The sequence below is a fragment of the Phaethon aethereus genome, assembly GCF_964289735.1.
Source record: "Phaethon aethereus genome assembly, chromosome: 14".
In the NCBI taxonomy this organism is placed as follows: domain Eukaryota; kingdom Metazoa; phylum Chordata; class Aves; order Phaethontiformes; family Phaethontidae; genus Phaethon; species Phaethon aethereus.
In genome coordinates this window covers 21,317,371-21,344,252 of record NC_138590.1, presented here as the reverse complement: position 1 = coordinate 21,344,252, position 26,882 = coordinate 21,317,371, and the positions used below count along the sequence as shown (strand labels likewise).

General features: G+C 52.2%; 1 protein-coding gene across 1 annotated transcript; it reads left to right on the top strand.

The window, feature by feature from the left end:
• Positions 1-2,376: 2,376 nt before the first annotated feature.
• On the top strand, positions 2,377-26,600 carry DPYSL3 (dihydropyrimidinase like 3; the record flags this gene model as incomplete). Its single annotated transcript, XM_082006137.1, has 14 exons — positions 2,377-2,415; positions 9,461-9,549; positions 11,893-12,077; positions 13,130-13,294; positions 13,566-13,627; positions 14,016-14,096; positions 16,423-16,491; positions 19,027-19,147; positions 20,637-20,793; positions 23,576-23,717; positions 24,040-24,210; positions 24,816-24,995; positions 25,877-26,039; positions 26,512-26,600. The coding sequence occupies 14 exons, from the start codon at positions 2,377-2,379 to the stop codon at positions 26,598-26,600; spliced, it is 1,713 nt and encodes a 570-aa protein (XP_081862263.1).
• Positions 26,601-26,882: the final 282 nt, after the last annotated feature.

Below are 26,882 nucleotides of genomic sequence, written 5' to 3'. Positions count from 1 at the left end.
CTGGAAGAGGTCCTGTGGAAAAAAAAAATCTTGCTCCATTTTGAAGGTTTTGGTCCCAGGACAGCATGTTTTACTGTGTATTTGTGTGAGTGTCACGTAGCAACCAGGAGGAAAGCACATCTTTTCAAAAGAAGGGTCTGAAGTCACTGTGGCTGGCCAGCATCCAGGGGGCTGATGCAAGCTCAGCTCTTGAAACTGTCCAAGTGCTCTAGTCAGCAGCATTTGTCTGCATAGTCAGTTATCTATTATTAACTAATTAACTGCTACTCCAGACAAAGTAACATGGTACCACCCAGCACAGGGATACTCTTAAGCTTCTGGAAAATGGGTGAGTAAACTTTCAGGAGGTTTGGCGATACAGGTCAGGGTCTTTCTCACATCCCAGCTCCAGCTAGTCTAATTTCAGTAGAGACCAGGTGGTGTTCTTGAAACATCACAGCATCACGATGACAACAGTATGGTCTGGTACTTACCTCCTCCCCACACCCTCATCAGTTGCAGAGGCTCTGGCACAGCCCTGCTTCCCTGTTCCCTTTCTGGCGCTTGCAGACACCTCCCTGCCCAGGGATCCACTGGGGAGAGGGAAGGCTTTCAGCTTGTCTTCTGCCAGCTGCTGGGGTGCACCAGCTAACAGGCAGCAGCACGGGAGCTGGGGGAAAGGCAGCAGCAGGCAGTGGTCCAGCTGGGTCAAGCAGCCTATGCAATTTTGCAGATACCCCCATAGTCCTGGCAGTAATGAGTAGGTTATTGAGAAGCTGCTGACTTTCACTTTAAGCTGGTGAAAGCTTTTTGGGTTTAGAATAAATATGTATCCAGTAAAACTTTCTAAGAGCTTCAGCAGAAGCACACACAGAATAACAGACTTGGTGAGTAATAAAAGCTTTGGACTGGGTTACTGAGCCAGTGGAGACATCAAAGTTTGTGGTAAGGGAATGCTGCCATACCCATCTATGTACTTAAACCCTTCAGCAAGGAGAATCTGTAATTAACACTGTTGAGTGTGACCTTCCACTGAACCCCAGCAGCAGAGTACACGCTCCAGCCAGTTCACACTGCAATCACCCACTTCTCCAGACCTTTGTAGCGCTCAAAGTGGGCTGCATCAGGGGTTGTGCTATGAAGATCGCTTTGCTTGTGCATGCATTGGTGAGCAGGGTGCTCCTTGGGCCCTTCGAGCCATGCAAACCATAGTTAGATTCTAGTTTGGAAAGCAGACTGAAGGGAGGGTTGGGCATTGATCATCCAGGTCAAACAGCTTATTTTTATAGCAGGAGCTGGAAATTGGATTTACAGCAATGCCTGTGCCAGGTGTGGCTGTAAGATTTGGGTAGCGGAGGACACCCCATTAGCTGCTGCCTGGCAGCAGGATCTGTAGGAAGATGTCGCTGATAGCATTCAGGACTGTGCGCGTGAGAGGAGTTGCAGTAGGCCTGGGAGAGAAAGAAAGATTCAGGCCTGGCCATGGCTCTTGCAGGGCAGCGGACCTGCCAGCAGCATCGTGCGTCGTGTCAGACAGGAGAGGGCAGACAAGTTCTTCCTATCGTAGCAGAACTCCAGCTGGCCCGGTCCTGGCACGCTGTCAGTGGGGGTCCCAGCCCCACCAATTGCCTGTTTCAGCACACGCTGAACACTTGTAACCAAGTCCACAGTTTAAACCTTCCTGCCAAGATCACAGCTGGGGAGATACGGAAGTCCTTAGTGCTGCCAACACTTGTAGTGTTTACATAGGACACAAGATTCCTGGAGTTAGATGCATAGGGCATTTTATTTTTTTTAAATGTTTCCAATTCTTGTGCTTGTGAAAGAAAGTTTAAGGTGATCCAGATGCACTGCAGCAGTACCAAAAAATCCATTCTTTTAGGAGTCTCCTTCATTTTTACTCACTGTTACTACATGGAAAAGTTTCGGCTTGTGAAGACCCCTGTTTGTGGCCAGCTCCCCCGGTTGCCTTCTCTGCTGACGAGTCCCGACTGCAGACCGGGTCCCACACGGGGCAGGTGTGCAGCCTCTCCGCAGCCACCCCAAGCCTGACAGAGGGGCACGGGCGCGGAGCCAGCTACGTGGTGAGCGATGTCAGACGTGAGGTGCCCAGCATCTGGCCTGCGGAGGGTGGCGAGCGCTGCTCGCTGCGCTGTGTGCGAGCAGCGGTGTCCGGAGCCGGGTGCCCGACACCCGGTGCGCTGGCAGCGGTGCCCGGTGGCGGGGCGCCCCCTGGTGGTCGTGGGCGGTGTTGGGGGCGGGGCGGGGCGTGGCGGGCGGCCGTCCCCGGTGGCGGCTGGCACGGCGGGCGCGGGCTCGGGCTCGGGCTCGCCTTTGTGCGGAGCCGGTGCGGAGGGCAGCGCAGGCGGCGGTGGGTCGGGCCGGGCGGGCGGCGCCATGTCGTACCAGGGCAAGAAGAACATCCCGCGCATCACGGTGGGTGCTGCGGGCGGGGCGCAGCAGGGCTGGGCGGGGGGGGGGGGGAGCGCTGCCGGTGCCGAGCTCCCTGCGGGGTGGCCGGGGCGCAGGACGGTGCCCGGGGCGGCCGGGAAGCGCGGTGCCGATGCCCGGCGCTGAGGGCTGGACCGGGGCGGCGGCGCGCAGACAAAGAGCCGCGGCCCGTCCCGCCGCCCGCGCAGGTGTCCCAGGCAGCTGCTCCCCGGGCACTGCCCGCGTCCCCACCTGGAGCAACCCGGGCGCAGGCGGGCTGCCCTCCGAGCGGGACCGGGGCGCCGGCGGCGAGCGGCCGTTCCCAGGGCGCGGTGGGGCCAGGAGCGCGGCTCCCCGCTGTCCCGGAGCGCGGGCGGGCAGGGGCTGCCGCAGGCAGGGGTGCGGGCCAGCGAGTGCCGCGGCTGCCCCGCGGGGCGTCCTCCGCGCCCGGTGCTGCCCGCTGCATCCCGAGCTCCTCTTTCTTGCCGCATCAGGTGCCGCGGTCCCCGCCGCTGGCGCAGTAGCGCAGGGACCACACCCGTACCGGCAGCGCGGCACAGCCGTGCCGCCGCTCAGCGACGAGGAAGAGCCTGGCTGGCGCCTTTGCTCTGAAGGTGCGGGCAGCCCCACTCCCCGGGGTCCCACCGATGCCTCTCGCTGCTGGCCTCTCTCCAGGTCTGATCCGGCTTGTGCCTTCCTCTGCTTTCCCCGGGCCCTCCCTTAGAGGAGGCTGCGTGGGGCTTTCTTCTGGGAAGCCGATCAGGTCTTTCATCTTGTGGATGGCTATTTGCTGGCTTTGTATAGCTTTTGTTTTTCATCCTGAGAACAGCTTTAGCCCCTTGAAGAAACAGGAAAAACAAAGCACTTGAGCTTCATTATTCTTTTCAATGTACAGATGTGAACAAAATGCTCCCAAAGAAATGCAAAGATCATTAACCACTGTAAAGAGAAATTCCTTTGTCAACCCAGATTCAATCGCTTTAATAAGCAATATTACTGCTTTACACATCTTGCCTTTTCTGCATCCACCAAGGTGACAACAACATTACTGCTACAGGTGCAATTTCTGCCATTCTCTGGGGCTTTTTCTACAAGGACCTTTATGAAATACGCTTTACTGATACACAGGGCTTGTTCCTGCTCCTGTAGGATCCAGCAGGAACTTCCTCACCTCAGTGGTAGCAAAATCACACAAGTTGCTTTATATCTCCCTAATAAATCCTTTCCTCAGACTGCTGAAGCTGAAAATGCTGTGGTTGAGTGGTGTCTTTGTAGCTGATGTTACAGGTAGCTCTCTCCTCTGACTTCTGCAGCTTGGTGACAACCCTCTGGGACTCACTTGCCCTGTTCTGCAGCATTATCATGTCCTGTTTGGGGTGGAGGCAGTTGCCCTGGAATTCTGGTCAAGTGACCCATATGTCCTGAACCCATGTTTTGAGGCCCAAGGGAAGCAATGAAGTGAGTCAGGTGTTGGGTGGTCTTCTCTATTTTAACGGAATGTCAGAAAGAAAATCTCAGCTACAGTGTCTCCCTTAGAACAAAGCCTCTTCTGTCCCTTTCTGCAGATTGTGCCCCTCCAGGCATTGTTTTTATTGTTTATTCCTCCTTCCTAGATTTCTGCCCCAGAATCTGTTCTTGCATGTCAGGACACACAGTGACTTCTGGGGATGGCAGGTTGTCAGCTAAGCTGCACTTGTTACTAGATAGATTTTTGGGACTGTGTTGTGCCATTAGCATGTAAGATATCTCAGGGACCTTTAAAGCATCTAAAGCATCACAGCGGGGCGGGGGGGTCTGGAGTATGAGAGTATACAGAGAATTATAGGAGCTACCTTGTGCTGGCAGGTAACTCACCTATAGATCTCAAAGCTAATAGCACTGAAGCGCTGACTGCGCCTGCAAATGAAAGGAGCAGATGACTCTGTCATCCAGCAACAGGAAGGTTTTGGCTAACATCTGAAAAACCACAGTTTGCCTTTTGTATCTGTCTGCAGCAATTTCTGGTCTTTTCTTGAACAGCTGTATTAGTGGAGAAACCAGAAGCATGAGTGAGGGGTGCATGTGTTTGTGAGATAAATTACTGTGGGAATCATTCCCAACCTGAATTGGAAAAGCCTGGTCAAAAAGTATGTGTGACAGTCAAGACTGTAACCATTGAAGGAAGGTGGGGAAGTATGGGCATATCTGCTGGTTGCAATGTGGAGAAAACATGGGGAGGGGAGATTAACTGAGTCTTCTGGCTTTCTCAGTGATTGCTTCATTAACTTGGTATGGAAGTGTTGCTCTTCACTGTGCCTTAGGTTGTGCACAGTGCATCAGAATGATCAGTAAATGTAGTATTACTTTCCAGATGTGAGCTGATGCTGGGATGCCTAGCTCAGGAGGACAGTCATTTCAAACTTTGTATGTCTACTGAGAGACTTTTTATTAGATTCTTTTCTTTGGTTGTTTGGAGATATAATCAAAATACTTCCCTTCCTGCTGTCCTATCCCTGCAGGAAGAGAGGTGGAAGACTAAGGTGGTGAAATGCCTTGCCCTGGTTTCAGAAAATAACTGTTAACAGAGCTGTTGGTTGAATCAAAATCACCCAGTTTTTGTGCTTTGGTCACAAAAACCTTTCCTGTCCCAGGTAGACTGGAGTTCCCATTTTTTTTCTTGGTGTGAGCCATGCCCATCCTGTTCAACCACCCTGTCACAGCCCATGAAACACTCTCTCTGTGATGTCTCTGGCACCTCTAAAAACAGTGAGACCTGCATGGGGATGGCTAGTATGTTGTAACAGGTGCAAGTGGGGAGAAAAGCCTCAGTTGCTGACTAGACAGATTTTGGTAAACTGGCAGCTGGCTGTCTATGCCTGTGATTCCAGCCAAGGTTTTGTCCATGATGTTGTGTGATACATTAGTAAGGAGGAGACATCCAGCTACGGATGAAACACCATTGCAATTAGTGTCTCTTCTTTTTCAAGAGAAAGAGCAGTAAAGCCATACACTTGCTACCATGCTACCCTAATTATGCCCTTGGGCTTTGTAAACAAGGTGAGCACTATTCTTGGCTGGATTCAGCAGCCTTCTGGAAGCTGCTGCCTCCCTTTCCTTCTGCAGTATCACACTGAGAAATGTTAAGAGATGCCCTGATATTTTGGGATCTCAGATGACTGGATGATGCTTAAGAGCATCACGAGCAGAGTGTGGGCATGAGAGAATGGGTGATGGTTTTGAAAGCTTGATCCCAAATGCCAACAGGTGGAGAGACAGGGAGCGTTCAGCAAAAAGGCTTCTTAGCAGAGCAGGGGTGTTGGGGGCTGGTGATCCCACCAGGTTTTGGCAGAGCTGTGCTGGAAGGGTGCTTCCAGGCTTGGCCTTGTGGAGCAGCACCTGTGCCTACAGAAATGGATGCTCACAAAAGGTACTGCACCGGTGACAAATGGACTGTCACTGTCTGTGTGGAGACTTGTTGAGACACAGTCAGCGGTGGAGATGAGGCCGGCAAGCCCAACAGGTCTGTGCCAGTGGTCAAGTAGAGCTGCATGCAGCCATGGTCTGCATGGCATCTTTCACTCACGCTGCGGCTTCAGCGTGCTGGGCCCTTCGCGTGGAGGCTGGCCTCTGCTTGCCATGCCCAGCCAGGGGCTGAGCTAGGCAGCAGCGGCGGCTGGGGTTCGGGCGCTGGGCACGCGTCCCCAGTCCCACAGCACTTGGGCCAGGCTGGGAGGAAAGGCGCTCCCTGCGGTGCCTCTACGGCTGCTGCTGCAGGAGGGTTTTTCCATCTGCTAACAATGGCTGATGACACAGCCTGACACTGGCTGGCGGGGAGATGTGGTGGGTGTGGAGATGCACAAATGAGCTCTGGCAGGCGAAACAGTGCGTTTATTGTAATCTGAGGCTGCTCTGCCAGTGTGTGCTGCAGAAGCCTGTCTGTTAAGTCAGACTTGTTTCCTCCTAACTGCTTCATTCTCTTCCTTTCTTGTTCCCCTGCGTCTTAACATCTGGGTGCACTCCTGAGCGATACCAGAGCCTGTAGATGTTGTGTCTTTTGGATTTTACATATTTTACTTTATTATATCTTTTCCTCATGGTTGGTGGGTAGGCACTGATGCAACCCTTCTCTCTCCTGTGGGCTCCGGGGATGTCAGCCAGGCTCAATCCCCTGAATGAATGCCTTGTTCGTGCTCCAGCCATTATGAACCTCACAATTTTATTTGTGTACTAACAGAGTTAGCACTGAGCAGCCCTTCACATCTGCCACAGAATGACCATTTGTGTTTCTGGGCAGGCATATTTTCTGAGTTCATATTAACAGTTCATTCAGTAATTGTCAAGTGCTGCAGTCTCCTATCCCCCATGCCGCCTGTGCCTGTCACACTTTGCTTTCTCTTTTCCGATGTGTGGAGAGAGGCCGGCCAGCATCAGTATTTGCTAGCTCTCCTGCACTCTAGTGAGGATGAACTCCAGGACCTTTCGGGGGTGTTTAAACGGTATGGGCAAGACGAAAAAGATGGAGGCCCAGTTGTGTTATTGGATCTGGGCAGGTAGACTATTCTTTTCTCGTCGTGCAGGCTAGGTAAAGCCAAGGAGGATCTGTCAGGGCATAGGGAACTGGTTATGTGAGAGAAACTCTATGTACAGTTGACTGAAATATAAAACAGGAATCTTCTTCCCTGTGTTTCTAATCATGGCCCTGATTCTTCCATAGCTGACAGCTGATACTGTTGCTTGGTAGTTCCTATCTACATTTCTTGTAGTGTTACTTAAATACTCACAATTTGCCTCCATGGGAGCCATGGCTCAGCTGCTTGACCCCTGTGAATGACAGAATATAAGCAACTGGCTGTGGTCACACCATTCTTTTAGGGGCTTCTGAATTTAAAATTACAGTGTTGTTAGTGAGACGACAGTTGGATAGACACAAAAGAAAGGACAAGCGCCCTGTGCTGGGGGAAGGAGGAGAATCAGTCGCTCATCAACAGCATCAGTTTGTGCTTGGGGTTCTCAGCCCCAGAGCTGAACATTGCCTGGTGTGTGCCCATCGGGGAGAGACGCAGCACAGGCTGAGAGCTGGCCTGAGGACCTGGGACTCCCAGGCCAGCGTGCACCCAGCTGCCCTCCTGCCTCGGCTGTACCTGAGGAGAAGAGCTGCAAGTGAGAGGTGGTAATGGTCCCCCAGGTCGCTAGTCAAGGCCAGTATCTTTGTGTGCTCTGGTGATCTGTTAAAACTAGCTACAGGAGCTGCGTGGGGAGGTCTGTGACCAGCATCATGCTCTGCCTTCCAGACCCGCCTTAGGCAGCAAAGTTCTGCTAGACCTCTGTGCCAAATCTTAAGTCAGGGGAGAAGAGGAGCTGAGTGTGGGTCTGCGTGTCAGGGAGGGTGGTGAGTGGGATGGGAACAGGGGAACAACTCAGCCGTGCGCTTTTCCTGGTGGGAGGCAAGGCTTCTGATCGGTGTTAAGCCGCACTGAGCGGGGAAAGTAAATCGCTGTTGCTGGGACTTGGGTTGCTGGTCATTGGTACAGCTGTGGGAAGGCCCTTGCCTGGGAAGCGAGGACGGACCGTGGCTCTTCCCCCTGCACCACCGCTGAGCTGCAGCCAGGGTTGAGAGCGCTGCGCATTCTGATCCTTTCCCCACCCAGTTTCTTTGTCTCGACTGCGTGTGGATGAGGTTGCCGTTAAAACGCATACCGGTCTCGGTGCTTTGGCTGCTGCAAGCTGCAGGGACATGGGGGGATTCTCTCGCTTCCTTCTGTTGCCAGGGAGGAAGCTGCAAATTACCACCACTGTGGTGGTACTTCCAGAAATCACCCCAGGGGCAGCGGATAAAGAACAAACCCAGGTCCCTGTAGAGGAGTTAGTTGTGCAAGAGCTTCACAGGGTGAGGCTGGTGTATGCACCCTGCTGAAGGCTCCGGTCAGCCGTGGTCCAGGCTCAGACTGTGGAAGGGGGGTGTACTCACATGCCAAAACCTGGGCTGTGGGCACGGGGGATAGCAGAGAGGAAAGTAAGTGGAGCTTGAGAGCTGGAGGGTTGTTGGAGGCATTTTAAGCAGTCAGGAAGACTGCTTATTCTCTGGAACAGCGCAATCAGCTTACGTCAGTGAATACATGGTAGCTGTGTGTGAGATTGGGCTGTTTGCCCCTGTACTGCCTGCAGCTGGTGTTCAGACGTGTTCAGGTGTAGGTAGAAGAGCAGGACCTCAGACTTCCCAGCTCTTCAGGACAGGGACTGTTCCCTACAGGACGGTGTCCGTTCTCTCCCATCAGCATATGCTTGGTTGCCCAGGTCCAAAAGCATGAATGCAGGAAGAGCGTAAGAGCAGTTCTGGTCCAGGGGTTCCTCCACTGTCAGGCTGCGCTCCTTCAGAGAAGGCTGCTGGACACTTCTGTCTGTAGAAAGGAGAACAGAGGAAGTGGTAAATGATGAGAGGGGAACACAGTTCTGTGCCTCCTGGGTCTTGTTGAGACCTGTGATGTTGTGAAACACCTCAGAAGGACCACCCTCAGCATCATTAGGGGAGGGACAAATTCCAACAGCAGATCCATCATCCTCAGGGCTGCCTGATGGTGGTCTTTGTAAGGTGGCAAGAGATGAGAGAGAGATAAATTGTCTTCTCCAACTCAACTTACTCTGGGCGGTATTTGGGTAAGATTTGGCATGCCCTTAGTAACTTGTTCTACATACTGGTACGTGGCTTGTGCTGTCTGCAGATTTATGTGCATAATGACCTGGTGTAGGAGGCTTTTGACTTCTGTCTTTATATTTTATGGAAGTATATTTGCTGTGTCCCCAGAGCCTCTCCTTTGTACTCATTCTGCCTCAATGGTGTTTCTGGCAGCACCTGTTCCATTCAGAAACAGCCCTGCGAGTATGATTTTTTTTCAATCCTTGCCCTTGTCCTGTTGTTTCAAGTGTTGGTACAGATGTGAACTTTCTGCAGTGTTGGCTGTTGGGGTGAGCTGTCTGATGCAGTAGGAGAGCACCCAAGAAGGGCACTGTACTGGCCACTGAGAAGCCTGTGTGTTGCCCGCTACTGACAACTGCTGTGTTCTTCCCTTTACAGAGTGATCGTCTCCTTATTAAAGGAGGGAGAATAGTCAATGATGACCAGTCATTCTTTGCTGACATTTACATGGAGGATGGCCTCATAAAGTAAGTATGGGACTTCTACAGCATATTGTTTCCATCTCCCCTTAAATCAGCTTCAGGCTGGATAGTTACTGGCTCTTTGTGGATGTAGCATGTACCCAACTTGCTAGCCAGTAAAACTTGATAGCCCGCTCTGGTTAGAGGCTCACTACTCTGCAGTGTGTGTGAGCACATGTGATTGCCTGACATGTTTACGTAATAACTCCAGTGACTGAATTGCAGTTGGACTGGTGACTTCGTGTCACAGTGTCCATTGTACAACAAAACTGTATCTAACTGCACCTGGAACAAGATTTATCTTTGACTCTTGTTTTGCACTGTGTTAACAGTATTAGCATGAATGACCCTGCACAAGATCCCATTTGTTAGCACTAAGAAGGACAGTGGTGTGCTCCAGCATCCTTGAGATTTTCAGGAATTGCAGGCAAACCTCTGGGTCCCCCCAGCTTTTTCATATATGTTTCAGAGGTGCAGTAAAAACTCCATTGTTCAAAGGCTGCAGTTCAAACGTGGTAAATGTGTCACATTGGGACCAGCTGCAAGCTGTGTGACTTGAAAGGACTGTGATAGTTTATAGCAGAGCGACTTTAAAAGGCTTTGCTTGCTCTGTGGTAAGAGGAAAATATCCAGCCTTTCCATATTCCCAGGATGGTATATTTTAACAATCCAGCAGCAGAGAAATACTTCAAGAAGTGGGACTGTTTTTAGCTTGTGGACAAGAGCACTCATGGTTGACTAGTACTTGTAACCAGGGTTCAGAGCCAGCTTCAGGTCTTGCTATGGTGCAGACTTTCTGGGTATCCTTGGGCAAATCACTTAGCCTTGTCTGCAGTGTGGAGGTCACAGCATTTAATTGCCTTGGAAATGAAATGGTCTCACTTACCAGTGAATTCTGATAAGAATACAGTGAGCAGTTTAATTCCTTTGGTGATGGATTAATCTCAATAAAAACAGTGGAAAGAGCTGCTGGTTTGATGCTGTGAGGACACTGGAGTGAGCAGTGCTGTCCACGGAACTTTTGTTATTCTAAGGAAAAAAACTGCAAAGTGACTAGGGTGAATGAAGTGCAAAAATGGAACTTGCTCCTCATTTACTTCCCCAGCGTGCCAAGGAAATCAGAAGTTTTCCACTAAAATCATCTTGTCTTTTATCTCGATTTATCAGGGAAGACTGAGGAAGGCTTGATGAAAATAGGATTTCTGAAAGAAGAGATTTGAAGGATGACTGCTACATATGGACAGATAAAGGGATCGAGGGGGTGGAGGGCTGAGTGAAGAAGAGAGTCCTAAGGTTCAGGTGACCTGACCTGCAGGAGGGCTGGGTGTATCTAGGGAGGAGAATGTCATGTGCTAGAACAGCACAAACTCCAGAGGACTATAACGGCATTTTAGGTTATGAGTGGATGTATACAGGAACTTTTCAGGTTTCCTGTTTTCAGAAGATATTTTAGGTACTTGGGATTTTAGCTGCCTTCACTACAGCATGACCCTGCTAATAGCAAAGATGTCCCTGAAGGACATGAAGGCAACAGCGTGAGAGGGGAGGTCCTGGGGAGTGGAGGACTCTGCACTCCTTGGGAAAAGAGTGAGCCCAGTGCTTCCACACTGTGTTACAAGCACAGCCAGGCTGCACTTTGTGAGCTTCTCCCCAGCCCCCCGGAGGGAGGCATCCCTTTACCCTCGGGACTTTGTGCTGTGAGCAGCATTACAAGTCCCTGATGAGCCCTGAGCTGGCCTAGCAGCTGTGGCATTATGCTGGGAAATCATCTTTCTTTGTAAGTAAGCCTCAGACTTGAGCCTTACTTAAGGTGGGCAGAAGGACAGGGGAGAGGAGAGATTAGGGGTGCAGCTTACTGGAAGCAGGGCTGGTGTCAGGCTTTGTGAGCATGCATCATGAGTGAACAGGCAGGACTTCTACACTGGAAGCTCTTGCAGGAGCCTGGCTCATGAGTCTGTCGGGTATGAAGTGTCCTAGGCAGCTTCTCACCATGCACGGCGGAGATCCGCATGCCCATCAGACCATACTCCCCAGCTACCCCAACCCAGTGCCTGCCCCAGACAGCAAGTGCCATCATAGACACCACTAGAGCAGTCGGACATATGGTGGCTACCCCGGGACTATACAAATGGTAGGTTTAAGCAAGCTAGAAAGTCCTACATTTTGCTGCAGTGAGGTGGTTTCACTCTGCTGGGTCCTGCAAGCCCAGGTGTGGGAGTGGGAAGGAGTGGGTCATTTCCGCTGGTGGGGGGAGTTGACCTGGCTGCTCCCTAGCTGAACTGTTCATTGATTATGTTGTAGCTGGTTTTCCTTTGTGTGTGGCTCACCACCTTGGTATGATTTCATCAGGCAGATTGGAGACAATCTGATTGTCCCTGGAGGAGTCAAAACCATAGAAGCCAATGGGAAGATGGTGATCCCTGGAGGAATTGATGTCCACACTCGCCTGCAGATGCCATACAAAGGGATGACAGCTGTGGATGATTTCTTCCAGGGAACAAAAGCAGCCCTGGCTGGTGGCACCACCATGATCAGTGAGTACAGCAGGGAGGTCCTGTACATGACAGCACCCAGCACTCTTGGAACATTGCCCAGTTATTTCTTTTTCTCTTTGCTTTTCTTAGTCATCTTTGTTTTAAAGGTCCATGACAGTGTGCTCATCTTTTATGTGATCTCTGTCAATGCAGTCTACAGAGTGAGGGCTGGGATGAAACTTTGGGATCCTTAGTGATAATGAAGTGGTGGGACAAGAAATTCGAATAGGATCCCTTGCCCTTGCAGATCCCATGTTCTGCAGTGCTTCATTGTCTGCAGCAATGTCTGGGACCCTCAAAAAGGAGCAATGGCATAACTTTTTTTCCCTGTTAAATAAAAATAGGGCAGCATGATGCTCAGATGACTCTGAGCAGAGGAACAGAGCAATGTCTGGCATCCTGCACTGCTCGGAAACAAACAGTGATAACGAAAAAGGAAAGGTAGTTCTGAGGTCCTTCCCTGGAGAAGGCTACAATTGTGCACTGGTTTGAGGTCCAGGTTTTACTGCTGTGCAGTGGTCACAGCTGTGTGCACTGTAGGGTTTTTTGGGATGCAGGAGCAACTGTTGATCCTTCCAGTAAAGGACTGGGTTTCTTGCCCTCCCCACACCAGTTCTTCTTGCCTCATGGGCCAAAAAAAATAAGTTGTGTGAAATGGACTGTGGCAGGGCATGGGGATTACATGGTGGGCAATTAAAGGTGCATTAGTATTGCAGCATGGGAGGAAGCTATGTGTTAATGAGATAGAAGTGGGGGTGAGGAAGGACAAGGCCCTTCAGCTTTCAGCTGATTTCTCAGCAGAAGCCTGTAAAAGCCCCTGGTCCCGTGCCAAAGGCCGTTAAACAAAGGTTCTGTGGGCTACCCTGATGATAAATGCACTTGGAGGAGCCCAGGCACATCGTGGAGGTGATGGGGACCTCTTCAGAGCTTCCCTGAAGCTCCTGAGGAGACAAGCCTGGGATCGTGGAGTTGCCCGGCAGTGTGCAGGGCTGCGGTGGGATGGCCCAGGTAGGAGCCCTTGGCCACCCCTTGCCCCTTCTGTGCCTCTGCAGTGGACCATGTGGTGCCAGACCCCGAGTCCAGCCTGGTGGAGGCATTGGAGCGGTGGCGGGAGTGGGCTGATGGAAAGGCCTGCTGCGACTACACGCTGCACGTGGACATCCCCCGCTGGAGCGACCGTGTCCGGCAGGAGCTGCACACCATGGTCCAAGAGAAAGGTTTGCTGCCCACCACTCCCTGTGTGCGGCCCTCAGCGAGCCGTGTCCCCTTGCCACGGGGTGGTCCCGGTGGAAGGCGGCAAGGGGCGACCATGCTGTTGTCCGTCCTCTCGGTGTCGAGGGCCTGATGGGATCATCCGTGTCCACGAGCAGGAGTCGTGCCCTGTGGATGAGCTGGCAGGGAAGGCAGCCCAGAGCAGGCAGCCTTACTGGGACCGTCTGGGAGGGATACCCCCGGCTCACCCCTCTTTCGTCTCTGCTCTGCCCCTAGGAGTTAACTCCTTCATGGTGTACATGGCCTACAAGGATTTGTACCAGATGTCGAACACTGAGGTGAGACCCCATTCACCACCGTGGTTGTGTTGATGCAAGGGGCAGCTGGGGGGTGGCAGCCATGCTGAGCACAGGGAGTCTGGGGCAGCAGGTAGCCCGCTGCACCTGGCCGGGCCTCATGGCTCCTCTGCTCTGCCCTTGCTGCCTTCGGAGGGCTGCCCCTGGGCTGCGGGCATGGTGTCCTGCCGGGGGCCAGCCGGGCTCTCGTGCTGCAGCTGGAGGCGTGGAGATCACTGAGAGCATCCGCCAGAGCTGGTCCCAGCGCGCCCACACCAGGCCCTGCCGCTGCCAGGGCCTTCGGCTGAAGGGCCATGTGGGGTGCCAAGGCTGTGCACAGGCCAGGGAATTCTGTCTTCTCAGTAATCATCTTTTCTTGCCTCTGTTTTAGCTGTATGAGATATTCAGCTGCTTGGCAGAGCTGGGTGCCATAGCTCAAGTTCATGCTGAAAATGGAGATATAATTGCACAGGTAACTAACTGCTCTTCTGGTGTATGGGGACTGAAAATCTATCCCAAGCAGATTTGTTGTGGGGCATTAACAAAATGACGCTAAAGCTACATGGGTGTCTTTTGAGGTGATCTCTTTGCTGCTCAGCAGCAGTATCAAATTTACCAAGATTTCTGCTGTGAATATGTGGTCCATAAGCGAATCTGAAAGAGTGAATTAGTGCTTATCTAAATGGAAGAAAGTGTGCCATCAAGTACGGTTCGTTCATTCCAAATGCAGCTCTTTTTCTGTGTGGAGGGGCAGAGACCTTTGCCTTACACGTAATCAGCTAAGAGAGTTAAAGTGTATTGAAAAGTGCCATGGCAAGAGAGGTATTTTCTCCCTGCTGTAAGCAAGCAGCTGGCCAATGGGGCTGTATTTGCAGGGGAGATGTTATGAGGGATGTGGCTTGGTGTTGAAGTGGGTAGGCTCTATTGGCCCACTGTGTTGTAATTGGTGCTGGATGAGAGAAAGTCCAAACATTTTGATTTTCCTTAAGACAGAGAAGACATTGCTCAGTTATGCTCTGCAGCTGCTTGTTTTTTCCTGTCTCCCTTACTGTTGGGAGTTGAAGGAGTGTGAACTGAGTGGTCATTCTTTGAATATCCTTTCAGACTATAAGAATCCGTTTTCTTTGAACTTTTTAGAGCTGCAGTGTACAATTGGATGGCTCTTTCACATGAAAACAAAGAGTGATCAGAGGAAATGTCTTGGCAAGAATTTATCTCTACTTCAGCACCAGCCTACCACAAAATGCCCAAAAAGTATTAGTTGGTAGCACTTCACAGCCCTGGGAATTGCTTCCTTCTGTCAGGACTGATTGAAACATCACAGACTGGTGTGGGGCTCCGTGTGTTGTTAGCACAGAGACGTGATGCTTGTGGTCATCTGCTGATGGTGGTTCCCAGGAAGCAGGCAGAGGATTTGTCCTCTCCATACCTCATTTAAGTCCATTTTAATTTCAGTGGTCCTGGCAACTGTGTTTCTGCAGAGTTTGGTCAACATAGGAGAGGAGGTTGCAGGGGAAGAGATGTGATGCATGGCCTGAACAGAAATAGGATGTGAGCAGTGCTCCAGACTTCAGACTCTGATGTGCTGTAGGTGGTGGGAGAATGCTTTGTGGTGGGTGAAGAGCAAGACGCGAGAAGAGTATTGTCAAGTCTTTGCTTGGCACTTTCACTGTGGCAGAGGTGTCAGAGGAGGTAACACACAGCACTTAACCTGCAGTGCAGCCTCACCCTTTGATACACTCCTCCAACAACTATGAACACATCTGTTATCGTTGCTGGAGTTACACAGTCCTGACGCAGATTGGTAGCGTTATTTAATGCCCATAATATTCTCAGTACTCTAACAAGACACAAGAAAAAGTGCATAGAACTGCTTGCTTACAGGCTTGCTATTACTGCTGCTGTGCATCCAATTCACACGCCATGACACCTCTTGGAGAAATGTTGCCTGTTGTGCAACTGCACAGTCAAGGGTAGGTGTTGGGTGAGACCAAACATGTGCATTGCCATAGGCAGTGACAACACATGGGTAAAAGTGTGAGGGTCAGAAAGATCCCCAAGTATGTTGGTCAGGGCAGACCATAAAGTCCCCCTGCATGGTTTCCTTTGACCTCCTGTGAAAGGGAGACATTTGAAATGAGACAACACAAGAGAAATCTCTAGGGTATAGACAGGAGATAGCAGGTCAACACAGGTGGTGTACACACACACACACACACACACACCATTGTCTGTGGTCCTTACTTAAAACAGCAAAATACTTGGGATAATGTTAATATAGGAACTAGCACCTCACACCACCAGCTTCTATATGGATTGATACAGGACAGGATTTAGCACTTGCTGATATCCAAATGATTAAATATAGCATTGGGGACCCAGGAGTAACCTTGGGAGGAGAATTTTTTTATTTGCTTTAATGATTGTTTTCTCAACAGTTTCTACTCAAGACTACTTGCTTTTCAGAAGGGGAGCCAGGGAGGGCCTTGGAAAGGGACTGTAAACATCAAGTGCTGTTTATGGAGCTAGGGAGTTTTGTACCCTTTTTTTTCTCCACACTGTGCTTGTTTCTTTGAAGAGGTTGCAGTGGTGTCTGCGCTCCCTCCAAGCACTCCCATTTCTCCATCTTCCCTCTTTCAAACACCTTGAGGGTGCAGCAGCCTCTCACCATGCACGGTGGTCCCACAGGACATAGGGTGGTGGCAGTCCCAAGGGAAGGGGACAGGACGGCTCTGCTTTTCTGTGTGGTTGATAATTTCACAGTCTTGTAATGTCCCTCTGCCCTTTCAATGTCCTAGGAACAAACCAGGATGTTGGAGATGGGAATAACCGGCCCCGAGGGCCACGTGCTTAGCAGACCTGAGGAGGTAAGATGCAAAGGATGGTAGCAGCCTTGCTGCACTGAAGAGCTTTCCCCACAAGTCACAGTAGAGTTTAGTGTTTGTAGTGGGGCCAAACAAGCATCGGGGGTGGGGGAGGTGTGTGCGTCTATGGGTACCGTTTATACAGGCAAAACTGTCTTGTTCATCATCAGCTCAGGAAAGAGCGAGGTGCATGTTTGTGACAAACATTTTTCAGTCTTGCTCAAGGCTTCTAGCAGAGACAAGGGCTTCTGAGTGTCCCAGAGATTAATCAAGCAACAAAAAGATCTGTATTGCTGTAGCAACATTTGGGGCTTGTTCGGGGGCATTTGTCTTGAATAGGTGATGCCATAGATGTAAGAGGCCTGAGGAGAATCAAATGGCGAGTTTTAGTTCCTCTGAAAATTCACTGTTCACGTTTGTCTGAGTGCATACAGATTCCAGTCTCTTCCTGCTTAATCTCTGCTTAGGGTCTAAAGTGCGTTTCAAAATCAGACGGACAAAGCCATTGGTGGAAGGAGTGGGAGGGAAGGAGAGGGGGAATTTCCTGGTTACAAAGCATTGTCAAGACACTAATTAGATTACTTCTAATTTTAGCTCAACAGGGTATTTTTCTGTTTGGTCCATTAATCTGAGCCAAGTCTAATTTTAGATAGGTTTTCTTGAGATAGCTCCCCTGCTAAGAGGTGCTTTTAACTTTCCACAGCATGTGAAAGAAGAAAATAATAGGAGTTTGGTACAATAGCAAAACTGAACAGGGGAGCACAGGGACAGATTTGTACTTCAGGGTCTGCTGGAAGTTGGCTTAAATTGAAAGCGTAAGGAGTTGACTGTATTATGGCTGGTAACAACATATATAGCCTAGTGTAATACAATACTTATTCTCTTTGAAGTATAAGACTGTAAAGCATTTTCCTGTACAGGGAAGAGACTTTGTGTCGAATACAGTAGATCAGAGTCCCTCTTTGTGTAAACCACCATTTGTTTTTATGGCTCTACACCCGTTGCCACTAATTGGCAAGCTAAACAGCAATTGCAGGATGCTGCAGTTCTGCCAGAATTTGAGAACTGCCCTGTCATCATAAGACAGCACTGTGGTTGTTGTCCAAAGCCGGTAAAACATTGTTGAGTGTTTGATCTTGAAATGCCATTAAAGCATAAGGCAACTGAGAACAGTGCAAGAAGGCTGTAGATACCGTCTGTGCAGCCAAATCCAGATCTCATTGCCTTTGAAAATAAAGTGTCCCTCTTCCAGAACATCCTCTACCTGGGAAGACATTGGGTAGAATACAGATGACCCTGCTACCCCCCATAAAGCCTGCGGGTTGATGACAAAGCACTGGGAGGGTGGTCTGTTGCTCTGTGGGTCTGCTCTGTCCCAGAGGGACCTCAGTGGGGGTTAAAGACATACTATTCTATCAGGTGATGGTGGTGATTTGATAGGGCAGGATGATGCTGCTCCAGATTGTAACCTGCTGTGAAGGATATTCAGTAATGGCTGTTTACTCCTGTCCACCCCGGCAACCACTCAAGTCCATAAGTGTGGTGATAAAAATATTTTCTTGTTTAAATTTCTGTTTAAAGAGTCTTTAAGCAGAAGAGGGAAACCTCTTTTCACTGTGCAGCAAATAGGCCTGCAGAAGTACAAGAGGTGTACGGGTGCATGTGTGTCTGGCTGCAGTGGCCTGCTTCTGCTATGGGGAGAGTTAAGCTTGCACGGCCAGCTGCCTAGCCCACAGGCAGTTCCTGCATTCCCTGCAGCTGGCAGCCCCAGCCTCCCGTGGGACCTAGCTGATTGGTACATTGTCTTTTTAAGGCTTCTGTTTTGAACTTTCTCATGCTGAAGCTGGAAGCCAAACTGTAGAGCAAACACTTGGAGAAACTCGGGGGTTGAGCTCAGGCTGAGCATGGGCTGATGTAATAGTCCAAAGATATCCCTTGTGATGGAAATCCACTCTCTGCTAACAGCAGGACAGTGAAACATGGGGAGGGTGTCAGCAGGCTGGGACGAGCAGCAGCTGCATTGCAGGACAGCCAGACCCTGACGGGAACAGCCTGCCAGCACATAGCTCGTTGCACCCCAGCCACAGGCAGGGTGACATTTGGTTAAACCAGATACAGCCACAGGAGAGCGGAGCAGTGAGTGTTCTGAAGGGGCAGACCCTTTCGTTGTCTGGCATCAGCCTGCGAGCCATGCTGTCAGGCACGGGCAGCAGTGCCTGGGCTTCTCTGGCTGTCAGGAGGGCTGGAACAAGGCAGTGGAAAAAACAGCAGATGCAGCTCTGAGCTAGCCCCCGAGTACAGCCCAGGTAGCACTCCCCTGCTGAGCATCGTGTGGCTGAAAGCGTGCAGGTTGGGCCGGGCCCTAGGGAGACCGAAGCTGCCCCATCAGGTCTTCCTGATTAACCTCCCCTCGGGGAGTCAAGGGTAAGAGCAAGGGCACAGGGCATCAGCAGCAATCCATGGTGTGCCAAGAGGAGCAGGGGCTCTTCCTTGCCCGCCCAGTGCTCCTCTGCAGCTGTGCGCCGTTCTCTCTTCCAGCTGGAAGCAGAAGCTGTCTTCCGGGCCATCACTATTGCCAGCCAGACCAACTGTCCTCTCTATGTGACTAAAGTGATGAGCAAAAGCGCTGCTGACCTCATCTCGCAAGCCAGAAAAAGAGGTGAGAGGCAGCTGCTGCTGCACACAGCCTTGCTGTTGCCGCTGGTATCCTGCACAGCGGGATTCGGTGGTCCCCATATCCTCATGGTTGTTTTGCCAAGACCACCACTGTGCCTTGAGTGCAGTCCAGTGCTTCTGCTTCTGCTGGGGAGCAGTTCAGGGATTTACCTGACTTGTGAAGGGCCTGGGGACACTGCACCAGGCCACATGGAGCCACCTCCTGTTGTCACATCAGGTAACATCAACATGTGGGTCACAGGTAGGAGCAGTGCTTTAAACACCAGTTTGTCTGTGGCTGTGAAGGGCTGTCTGAGGAGACTCGTCTGATCCACATGCAAGTGGTTTGAGCTGCTGCATATACCCCCGGCCTCCCTTTGAAGTGCTGGCCCCTCAGGGGTGCCTGGCTGCCTTTTCAGGTGACTGGGGGCTCTATTTGTTGCTGGTGGTGGAGCACAGGGTCTCCCCATATGCACGTGTGCACGTCCACAGCCATGTTCAGTGAGCCTCTATAAAGGGCAGGGCAGGGAATGCAGAAAATGCATTTGCAGAGGGGATCTTGGTGGAGTTGGTAACTGTGGGGCATAATGATGAGTGTCTCCCAGAAGCACTTGCCCAGGCGTAGAGTGTGTTTGGAAAGAAAAGCACAATTTCTCAGTCCCCATCCTGGTTTATCAGCATGACAAGCCCTGCTCTGCAAAAAGCCCTCTCCCCTGGCCTGTCCCTGGAGTTGGGCACTGGCAGGTGAGTAAGGCACAGGAGAGTGGGATGAGCTTGCCAGCTCTTTAGTGGCACATGGTAAATATTTACGAGGGATAAAGAAGGAAGAATGCACAGGAGATGACAGTGAAGGACATTGTGAGAGACGTGGCTGTCAGCACAATGCGAGTTCAGTGTCGGGCTGTGTTGTGGTCTGCCTGCCCCGTTGCAGGCTGTCATTTCTTACCCGATTGCCTGACCTCTGCCAGGTGCGCCTGCACTGCTGGTCAGCGCCGAGATGTGGCTGCCGCTCTCGGGCTGAAAGTCAGTGGGATGAAACGCCCGCTCCACTACAGTGCGGGGACACCAGTGCTTGCAGGAGGGGACTGAGGGCCTCGCTTCCCAGGAGCAAGGCCAGGGCAGGGCGGGCTGGGAGGCAGCCATCTACCAGGGCGGGAGGCCGGGTTGCCAGCATCGCTCGTCTCTGTGGTGTCTTCTGGGGAACACAGCTCTGTGGTCGTGGCTTCTCACGCCGTGCTTCCACCAGGCTTGCTGTGCCAGCAGGATCTGTGCCCTCAGTGGTGACAGGCAGGGCTTGCCCCTGACACCGATGTGGGTCTTGCTGTCCCTTCTGCCTGCCCCAGCACCTGAGGTCCAAGCAGGCTGCAATGGGACAGCCCGACGTGGGTCTCGGTGTCCTCGGGGCGCAGCAGGCTGTTGGTAGTGCTGTGGAACAGAGAATGCTTCCAGGCTCCACCAAAAAAACCCAGTGTCTTTTCTGTCCCCCTTTCCAGGCAATGTGGTGTTTGGTGAGCCGATCACAGCCAGTCTCGGGACTGATGGGACGCACTACTGGAGCAAGAACTGGGCCAAGGCTGCGGCATTTGTGGTCTCTCCACCTCTGAGCCCAGACCCAACAACCCCTGACTACATCAACTCCCTCCTGGCCAGGTGAGTGACAGCTCTGCTGGGCCGTGCTGCTAGTGGGAAGAAGTGGACTCTGGCCTCCAACAGGGGAAGAAGAGATGAGGGAGTACCTGGGCAGCGTAGATGTTCGTCCAACCTGAACCACTTCACTGTAGATATTTAATGAGCTGACTGATGTAATAGCTCTGACTCAGAGCCATGGTGGCTTATCCCTGAGAATGGAAGGAGGACAGGGGAGGCACCATATGCTTAACATAGGAAATAATAAGAAAAATACCAGGGCAAGTAGTCATGAACCATTTTAAGTGTACTGAAGAAGGCAAAGAAATGAGGACCAGCTAACACAGACTTGTCATCGAAAGCATTCACCAAGCTGGAGAAGCCCTTCTGCACATATGGGGCGGGGAACGGCTGCCTGGGTTGTGATGGTGCAGGAGAAAGTGGAGGGGCTACAGGTGTCACAAGCTGGTGGGGGCCCACCAGTCGAATGCAAAGCAGACATTTTCTTACACCTGTGCAGGTTATCGGTAGAACAGCCTACAGAGTGCACAAGGCCTTGAAGGGCATCTCGTGCACATCCGACAGGGATGGTAGGTTGTTTTTTCACCCTGAAGGCAAGGGGGTGGGGAAGGGATTTGTTGAAAATAGAGAGCAACAATAAAGCGCTTCAGCAATTTGCTTTGACCTTTCACAGTTATACTCCATCCTCTCACTGGCAAGGCACGCGCAGCAGCTAGGGACGCAGAGCTCATTGCTGGCCCTGTCCACACGCCATGTGTGAATCGCATGCCCCTCTCACGCTGTGTTTGTACACTGAACCGTGCACAGGGTGGCTGGTCTGTGTTAGCCAGGGATGACTGACACTGAGGAGGTTGTAAATGGAAATGACCTTTGAGGTAATGCTGGAAACATGTCTGACTAGATGAGCAAGGGATGACTGGTCAGTAAGAGGTGTCTCGGGGCAGAGGGGCACATTAGGATAAACCTGGGTTGTGCCAGGGTGGAAATGCCATGGCTGGCCTAAGGAGAGATGCTGGTGCATTTGGGGTCTGAATATGCAACTCACCCTGGATTTTGCTGTGGTCAACCAGCAAGATGTGCCTCTGCTCGGTCTAGATGTATGAAATAGGTGCAGGTCTTTGGGACTGGCAGAGAAAAGGGAGCCCAGCTCCTCAGCTGGCTCTCTGATCCTTCCCTTCCACTTCAGATTTACCCCAGACCTCAAAGGAGAGGCAAGAGCACTTCTGAGTCCCTGCAGCCCACAGGTGTCTGTCCTGACACCTTTCCCGTGCCGTTTCTGTGAGGCTTCAGGAGAGGAGAGGCTGCAAAGCTCCAACTGGGCTGGACGGCTTTTTTTCGTCCACCAGGACAAATCTGGTGGAGATTAGGAAGAATATTGTGTTGTCTCTGGCTGTGCAGTCAGTCAGACATATGGCAGAAATTATCAGAGGAAGACTGAGATTACCAGTGGATTAGGGCTGATTTGCAGCCCCCAGCAGGGCCATCGTGTCCGGGCCATCGTGGGTTCAGGTGCAGCCAGTCGGGGAGCCAGGTGCTCGGGGCCACTTGCCTGGCACAGGCAGCGCTGGCAGCTGGCCTGCGTTGGTCTGCTTCCTTTCGCCCAGCAGTGGTGACTTTGCAGCTGCTGCCTGTCCCCTGCTCCCCGAGGACCCAGCAGCAGCTGGGTGACTTCCAGGGAGCCCTGGGCAGCTCCTCGCCCTGCCTTGCCTGTCAGCAGCTCGCTGACTCTGCCCATTCCTGCCCTCTGCCACCATTGTCAGGAGCAGGATGGCTTATGGCATCTCATCCAACCGGTGACCCTTTCTGGGCAGAGGGGTCTGGATAACAGCATGGGGCAGCAGCCACTGTAGCATGCCACAGTGAAGCTTTTCTGGGCCTCCTGAGAGAACTGCTTCTGGGGAGTCCTGACTGCCTTCATCCCACTGCCAGATTTACATGTGGCCATGGGGGGCATTTGCTTTTGTAGCAGTGATGTAGCAGAAATGCTGCAGCTTGGGCCATCCTGCGCTTGGGAGCATACCTTCTTGGTCTGTGCTGCCGGCTGCTGCAGCTCGTGCTGTGAGTGTCCGTGCAGGGCTGAAAGGAGCCTTCTGTGAGCTCCTGCCAGATGAAACATCCAGACCAGAGCCCTGGGACCAGGCTGAGGTGCTCTCCCGGCTGGGGAAGGTTGGCAGTGCGAGCGGCGGGCAGCCCGTAGGCTCCGCCTTCCACAAGCCCGCTCCTGCAGCCGCGTGCCCTCTCCCAGAGACGGGTGACGCCTGCCCACAGCAGGCGAGGGCTGCGCTTGCCCCTTGGGGCGCAGGAGCAGGCAGTACTTAACAAAAGGGCTGGCTGCGGGGGTCACTCTTTGGGTGGTGAGGTCTCTGCCTGCCCATGTGGCAAAAAGGCTGCTCTCCCAAGCAGACCTGAGGTGTCTTTTCCCTTTCTGTTAGTGCAAATGTTGGAGTCTCCTATGGAAGGACATCTTTTGGCTTGACACAAAGGCCACCCTGTTCCCCGGGAGCTGAGCTGTTGACTCCTCTTCCGTGCAGGATGCTGTGCGTGCCCCAGCTGGGCAGCGCGGCGTGGCAGAGCTCTCTTGCCCCTGTGTCCTTGGGTGATGCAGCCGCTGCAGGAGCCAGGTCAGGTGGAAGTCTTCAGACAGGGGCCATAGAAACAGGGATGCAGAGTAAAACAGCTGAGCCAGGGGCTGGCTGTGCCCAGAGGAGATCCATATCCCTCGCGTCCCTGCTGTTACCTGACCACGAAACGGCTGACGATGCTTTTGTTTACCACCACCCCTCAGTGGTGATCTGCAGGTTTCAGGAAGTGCCCACTGTACATTCAGCACCGCACAGAAAGCAATTGGAAAAGACAACTTCACGGCAATCCCAGAAGGGACCAACGGCATAGAGGAACGAATGTCTGTCATCTGGGACAAGGCAGTGGTAAGAGTCATGCCAGAGCGAGGGCAGAGCAGGCAGGATTGACGGGGCACCTCAGACACCCGTGTTCTCACCCCCGCAGAGCTGGACACCCGGCTGCCTGTCTCCTCTCTGGCTTTGAGAGTCAAAACAAGCCAGAGCAGCAGAGGCAGCTGTAGCGGGTTCAGGGTGAACAGCCAGGAGCTGTGACTATGTCCCCAGTTTTTGGTCTGTCTGACACCCATAGTAAGATCAGTGGCTTGTGTGGGAGTGAGTCCGGTGCTTCCTGAGGCTCTTACTCTCCCTTTCCCCAGAAGAGCACTTGGTTCTCTTTGTGTCTGAGCAGGCCACAGGAAAGATGGATGAAAACCAGTTTGTGGCTGTGACAAGCACTAATGCTGCAAAAATCTTCAACCTCTACCCACGGAAAGGGAGAATAGCAGTGGGCTCAGACAGCGATCTGGTTATATGGGATCCTGATGCAGTGAAGATCGTCACAGCAAAAACCCATCAATCTGTAAGCCCTCTGCTCGTCTGTGGGAATGCTGGAGGGTGGGGTGCGAGTAGTGCTGTGTAAAGGCTACCTAGCTGCTCGGAGCTTGGTGCTGCCCTGCCATGCTGGGCTCTGAGGAGGGTCTGAGTCCAGGCTCTGGGCGATGCCAGCTGTGACTATGGGGTAGAATGTCTGTGAACCCTGGGCTTTGCACACAGGACTTTTCTCACCCTGCTGTGTCACTCTTCTCCTGAGCCTGGCCTATGCAGGTGTAAGGACACACACTTCTCCTTATCTGGGTTCCTCCTCCAGCTACAAATGTTTCCTGGCTTTGTCAGTGTGCTTTGTTCATGCCTTACCTCAAGCCTAGGTCCTGCCCTCCTCTGTTGTTGGAGTCCTTGCTCACACCAAGCTCTGAAGCAGCAGATCCTGGTTCATGTTGGGACCCCTGGTGGGTTCTTAGTGTGGTGGACTAGTGAACTAAAGGAGGCCTCTGGAGCAGGCAAGGCTGTTACAGGTGTCCTCTCGCTGCATGGGTGACTTCAGCAGCGAGGTGTGGGGACTAAACAGCCTTGAGTGGGCAGGCAGTGCTCATGTCCCTTTTGACCATCATCCCCTGGTTGCTGCAGGTGGCTGAATACAACATCTTTGAAGGGATGGAGCTACGTGGGGCCCCGCTGGTTGTCATATGCCAGGGGAAGATCATGCTGGAGGATGGCAACCTGCATGTGACCCAGGGGACTGGACGCTTCCTGCCCAGCAGCCCTTTCCCTGATTATGTCTACAAGCGCATCAAAGCCAGGAGGAAGGTGAGAAGACAGAGATGCCAGGAGACAGAGTTGGGACACTGTTAGCCCAAGTTGACCTTTTCCCAAATAACTGATTGGTTTTCCTCTGCTGTTCTTGTTGGACTGTGGAAACAGTGCTGCAAGCTGATGTATTTTGAACCTGTACTTGGGTTAGTTAAGGCTTGGGTAGAGAGCTTTGACCTTAGTGTTGATGGTGTGCCACCACTGGAGGCAGATGCTTATCTGGGTCAACAGAATCACAGAATCATTAAGGTTGGAAAAGACCTTTAAGATCATCAAGTCCAACCATCAACCCAACACCATCAAGCCCACCAAATCATACCCTGAAGTGCCACATCTACATGTTTTGTGAGCACTTCCCGTGATGGTGACTCCACCACTTCCGTGGGCAGCCTGTTCCAATGCTTGACCACTCTCTCCGTAAAGAAATTTTTCCTAATATCCAGTCTAAACCTCCCCTGGCACAACTTGAGGCCGTTTTGTCCTTTTGCTGTGGGTGATGCCTGCTCTTGTTGCTGTCCTACTGCAGCAGGAGTCTGGAGGGAAGTGCTGAGTAAAACATGAGGAAACTGGGCAAAATGGCCTTCTCCTTCCCTGTCAATGCAGTGTAAACCCATGCTGAGGGATTGCCTGTTGCACTGGGCTCTTCACATTTTGCAGAGTGGGATTGAAGAGAAGCCATCACACAGGAGGTGGGTGGTGGGGCTGCACCAGGCCTCAACGCTGCGGGGAGGTCTTGGGCATGCAGGACAGGAGGGCACAGCGTGAATTGCAGCTGCAGCGGGGCTGGGAAGCCAAGGATTGATGGAGCACGATGCTGCCATGGCAGGATGCTCCCTGGGAGCAGAGAAGTGTCACTGTCCTTTTCTCTTTGGTGACAGATGGCAGAGATGCATGCTGTGCCCCGGGGCATGTATGATGGACCCGTGTTTGACCTGACCACCACCCCCAAAGGGGGCACCCCTGCGGGGTCAACCAGGGGGTCCCCCACACGGCAGACACCCCCCGTCAGGAACCTCCATCAATCTGGATTCAGCCTGTCAGGTGAACACATGTGGCATCTGGGCTGGGAGAGTGTAGGGATGCTGGCCACCCTGCGCCAGCCCCTGGCCCGAGGCGGGCAGCTGGGAGATGGCCTGGGGCAAGCTGAGCGCAAGGGCAGAGCATGGCAGGGCGAGACCCTGTGTGTCCCTTGAAGGACATGGCCAGAGCTGGCCCTCCACCCACTGCAACTTGCAGTAGAAGCAAGGAAGACTGTAGGCACAGAGGTGCCAGCACAGCATCAGACCCTGCTCTTGCTGCACGGGTCTGTTCATGGAGGGGTGTCTACAGAGACATTCAAGCCGCTGCTGCTCTTGGGGTTGTTACTGGAGTCAGAGAGGGAGCAGGTTGCTGTAGAGAGCCTCAGGAGGCCCTTCGGCGAAACCCCAAGCTGCCTGAGTGCTCAGTCCTGTGAAGAAAATGCCCTTAACTTATCTTTTCCCCCTTCCCTTTGTGCTTTCCTGTCCTCTCACAGGTACCCAGATTGATGAAGGCATTCGCTCAGCGAGCAAGCGCATTGTTGCACCCCCGGGAGGCCGCTCCAACATAACCTCCCTGAGTTAAATGTCCCTGCTGAGGAGGAAACAAAATCCCTGTTCAAGCGAAGGAAGAAAAATGGTACATTGGTGTTTTAAGAAGGAAAAGCAAATAAACCTGTTCTGAAGAATCAATAAGCCTCAAGCCTTATGTTTCACAAATGCTACTGCTACCTAGCTTTAAAGATATTGCTTCATTTTGGTTTATGCATAGCCTTAAAATTCTGTTGTTGTTGTGAGTTCGGTCGGGCTGTGTTTTTACTTCCTTTTTGTATGCATGCCGCTCAGACAGGTCACTTGGTTCAGTGTG